The sequence below is a fragment of the Nanorana parkeri genome, unplaced genomic scaffold (genome assembly GCF_000935625.1).
Source record: "Nanorana parkeri isolate BGI_ZX_2015 unplaced genomic scaffold, ASM93562v1 scaffold511, whole genome shotgun sequence".
Taxonomy (NCBI): Eukaryota; Metazoa; Chordata; class Amphibia; order Anura; family Dicroglossidae; genus Nanorana; species Nanorana parkeri.
Genome location: NW_017306779.1, coordinates 352,092 through 356,763, shown reverse-complemented (window position 1 = coordinate 356,763; position 4,672 = coordinate 352,092). Strand labels below are relative to the sequence as shown.

Sequence of the window (4,672 nt, the reverse complement as noted above, 5' to 3'; positions counted from 1 at the left end):
TACACAGTGTATGTATACACACATACATATATATTAGACATGTGCGATTCGTTTCGGAAAGATGCGTTTTTCAGATGGATTTTCGGAAATTTCTACATTCAGATGCATCCAAATATCTGAATTACAAAAATAATGAATGCAAACTAATATGAATTTCCGATAACGAAAAATTAGGATGCATGCAAATTTCTTTCCTGAATGACATTTGATTGTGTTAAACTTTAAAAAAAAATCTGAATTGACGTTAGCGGTAGTCTATATGATTTTTCGTTATGAACAAATGTTTGTTGCCGCAAAGTGACATAAGTAAATAAATTTTTTTTTTTTACAGTCCGCAGAGGAAGAAAAAAAACATGTGAGGTTCCCCCCTAATTGATACCAGACCCTTTAGGTCTGGTACGAATGTTAAGAGTGACCCCCCCAAGTAAATAAAAAAGGCTGTGGGGTTCCCCCAAAAGTCATACCAGATCCTTTAGGTCTGGTAGGAATTTTAGGGGGAATCCCACCCTCCAAAAATGGGGGAAAAATTGTGGCGCCCCCCTAAAATTCCTACCAGACCGTTGATCCGAACACAGGCAGGGCAGGAAAGCGGGGGGGGGGGGATGATTGAGCGCCCCCCTCCCTGCGTCATACCAGGCCACGTGCCCTCAGCATTGGGCACATGTGCCCTCAGCATTCACTAAAGGGTTTAAAGTAAATGTAAATAAAGAGACCACACGTTTTTAAAAAGTCCTTCAACTAAAAAAAATGACAATTCCTTTATTTAAAAAAAAATGGATCCATCAATGTAACCCACGTCAATCACAATAAACAATGCCCACTGACTCGCCGAAATAAAAAAGCCATGCTGTACGCCGACCGGCCCAAACCCAATTAAGACTTGCTGCAAAATGACAGCTCCAGCATGAATGTAAACAAATGGGTGGAGCGAGCCGTGACGGCACGGGGCTCATTCCACCCATTTGACATTCTGAGCTGGCATAAAACACAATTACATTTGGGAGCTCCCAAATGCCATTCAGATCTGGGAGCTGAGGTGTCATATGAATAGTATTATGACACCTCGACTCCCAGACCTGAATGGCATTAGGGAGCTCACCAATAGCATGCAGAATGCTATTGTGTTCTATGATAGCTGAGAATGTCAAATGGGTGGAACAAGCCCCGTGATGTCACGACTCGCTCTGCCCATTTGTTTATGTATTTGTTTATTTGCCGGAGCTTTCATTTTGTGTCAAGTCTTCGTCAGGTTCGGATGGGTCGACGTGCGGCAGGACATTTTTTATTTCGGCTAGTCGGCGGACGTCGTTCATCGTGATTGATGCTGGATTACATAGATGGACCACATTTTTTTTAAACAAAGGAGTTGTCAAAAACTGACTTTTTTCAATTAAAGGACTTTTTTTTAAATGTGTGGTTTCTTTATCCACATTTACTTTTACTTTAGTGAATGAGTAGGGGTTCAAGTAGTCTTTTCTCATTCAAAAGGGGGTGGCAGCATCTGGGTGCCGGCAGACCCCCACAACCACCGGGTCAGGATTGTGGGAACGAGACCCTTATTAGCTCGGCACAATATTGTTTTATATATATATAGTGACGTTTGGGGATGTTAGCACATATGGTGAGCACTTTAAGGATGTAGTCTACTCACAATATCTTCTTTTTAAGGACTTGGTAGCCAACTTTTATATAAACAAAAGTTTACACATCCACATTGGATACCCTCACAGGCGTTGTTCAATACAGCTTCCACACACTGCTTGTAAAACAACACAAGTAAACACAAAACAACACAAAGTTCCACATTTAAAATGCATAATTCTGACCCACCACTCCTCTCTGTAGTGCTGTCCCGCACTTGTACTGGCGGCCCCTCAGGCTCTTGGCTCTCCCAGCCTCACCAGTTCTACCAGCATCCCTGGTATGTTGTAAAGTAGCCACTGTTCCAAGCTTGCTCCCAGGATGGACTACAATATCAATACAAATTAGTTAACTAAATGTGAGAATTTTGGCCATCACGGGAGGGAGCTCGGAGCGGTGACTACTTTACCACACACAGGGACCATGTGGGACAAAAGTACCCACCCTCTAGAAGGAAGGACAGTGTTAGCACAATTTCAGAGAAGATTTGAGGATCTACAGCTGAGTGTTACACAAATAAGGTACAGTATTGTTTATAGTTAAGGCCCTTGAATGCATTTTTATGATTTAAAGTGGACCTTTACCCCCTTTCACTAAAAATCACATCAGCATGCAGCTCTGCATGCTAATTTACAATCATCTTACATTCATTCGTTAAACAAACTTGTTTTTCATTTCCTTACAAATAAAGTTCATCTACTTTCTGGTCTACTTCTGGCACAATGATGCATGTGCCAAAGCATTGCATCCTGGGAAGATTACATCAGCAGAGCATTGTTGGGAAATATCATCTGAAATTTCATGAGATCTCAGGGAAAGGCATTTTCCTCCCCTGAGATGATGTGCATGGTCACATGTCCTAGTCACATGTGCCAGAGTTCCAGGAAGTAAAGGGAGATTTAGTAATCTGCCCTTAGTTGACATGGCCACTGTCAGAAGACTGGGAAAGAATAGTGAAATAAGGTATGCAAAGAATACAAAGCTGGCAGTTATCTAGAAGTATCTGTTTGTAGATTGTCATGAGTAAACATTTCTAAAGGTGTGCTTGTTGTTATTTTAAAGATATGGGTTAAGTTCCTCTTAACTCCTGAGTTTAAGGTCACTTTAAGCTAGTAAACAAAGAGCATATTTTATTAAACAACTTAACTTTTAATGAAGGTGGGCTGTTAATTTGCGTACCCCTAAATAAGCTAATATTGTCTAAATACATGAGGCATGTGGATTCTGCTTGAATCTTGGTGTGCTCTGTGTATTTATTTCAGGTTCAGATCAGTGTGAAATGTAGCTTCTGTGCAGAAGCTTATTATAAAAAGACCTGTCGCTGCTGTTTACTCTTCTTGGAAGGTGCAAAGTGATTGGTCTTGTATCTGCCCCGTCCTGTAATTTTCTGCAGGCAGCAGTGGGTGGGTTTTCTGGGTCCCTCCCACAGCTCTATTCTCTATGCAGGAATATATATATATATATACAAATATATGTGCAGACCAGTGATGATGTCATTTTTTTTACAAGGTAATAACCAAACTTGCAAAGGCATTTGGTCCACACAAAGTGGATTATTACCCTTGTGGCTATTGAAGAATATAAATGACGTTTATTTTTTTGTGCCTGGAGTTCAGCTTTAGTATTTTATTTTTGGGGCAGTCCTTTTAGGGCTGCTGCATATTGCAGATTCCCCCTGATTTTGTTATTACACATTAAATTTCCGTAAAGAAATTAGTAAGTATATTTTAATGCAAGATTACAAAGTCTGCACTCTTGCTTCAATTAAACATTTTCAAAAGAAGTTCTTTCTAGTTTGTTATACAATATACAAAAAAATATATTTTTTTCTGTGAATTTGAATAGTGTCAGATTGCCCTTAATTCATTGTACTTGGGTTGTGAAGTCTGATGTCTTTTAAGTTTTTTCTTTCTTTTTCTTTTTTTTTTTGTAACAGATATTCAGGATGAACAGGAACGAGTGCTAAAGTACAAAAACTTAATTGATACACTTCCAACACTGAATAAAACTACCTTAGCTGCGTTAATTGAACACCTTTACAGGTCAGTCTGCTTGTCTATGCTATATAATTAAATTGACTGAAAATGACTAACTTGTTTGTCTTTAATAGTTGCTATAACAATCAATTTATTTTTGCATGATTAAAATGTCATGGTCCAAATGTTCTAGTAATGTCACCGTGTCAGCAAGAGAAACAAAAAACAGCAAAAAATAATAAAAATAATGTTGATATTAAAAAAAAATCGATGAACTGCAAGTACTGAAATTAACTGTCAAACTTGTCAAGATGTTTGTGACAGATTAGCATTAAGCATAACACAAGGACTAAATTTAGATGCAGGTGCTAAGATTTGCACTCTTGAAATCTTGCACTTATAAAATAGTGCTAAGCCCCTTCACCCTTGCAGTCATCTATTCCAGGCAATAATTGCTGCCACACTGGTGGGGTGATATAATGCTTTGTAACAAACATCTGTTGATTTATCAAATCAGAGAATGAAATATTTAATGATGAGGTTTTTTTTGTTCTACTGACAGCGGTAATTCAAATGCAGTTGAGGTAAACATTTCAGAAGCCAAAAAGGTTTTAATCATACTGTAGTTTTTCCTGTGGATACAACTTAGGTGTGCAGAATAGTGTTGTCAAACATATTCAGCAGTTGGTTCCATATTTACTTTAAGACCGGTAACCATGAACACAGAGTAAGAGGAGGGTTGCACAAATGCTCTTTTTACATTTTGTGTTTAGGTTTTTCTTTTTCCCCAATTCACCTCTGCACTGGGGAGGGATTAGATGACTATGGGGGTTATTCACTATTGAGCCGAAGGATACATCATAGCTTCGGCTGATCCTTCGGCTCTCTTCGACTGCCGGAGCCCTTCGGTTCAGTAGAACAGGCTATTCACAATAGCCTGTACAGCAGCCGAAGTCAGCCGAGAGGCTCAGCCGAGCCGAAGACGTATGCTTCGGCTCAACTGAGCTGAAGTGACAGCCAAAGCAAGGCGAACGGCCTGCTGAAGGCCGGCCGTT

The 4,672-nt window shown here is 39.5% G+C and overlaps 1 protein-coding gene across 1 annotated transcript in view; it reads left to right on the top strand.

Moving 5' to 3' along the window:
- The window catches only part of ARAP2 (ArfGAP with RhoGAP domain, ankyrin repeat and PH domain 2), a 235,860-nt gene that overhangs the window by 161,940 nt on the left and 69,248 nt on the right, over nucleotides 1-4,672 (top strand). Inside the window, exon 21 of the mRNA XM_018561260.1 lies at nucleotides 3,578-3,683. Within this exon, the coding sequence (XP_018416762.1) occupies nucleotides 3,578-3,683 (106 nt within the window). The remainder of the gene's footprint in view (nucleotides 1-3,577; nucleotides 3,684-4,672) is intronic.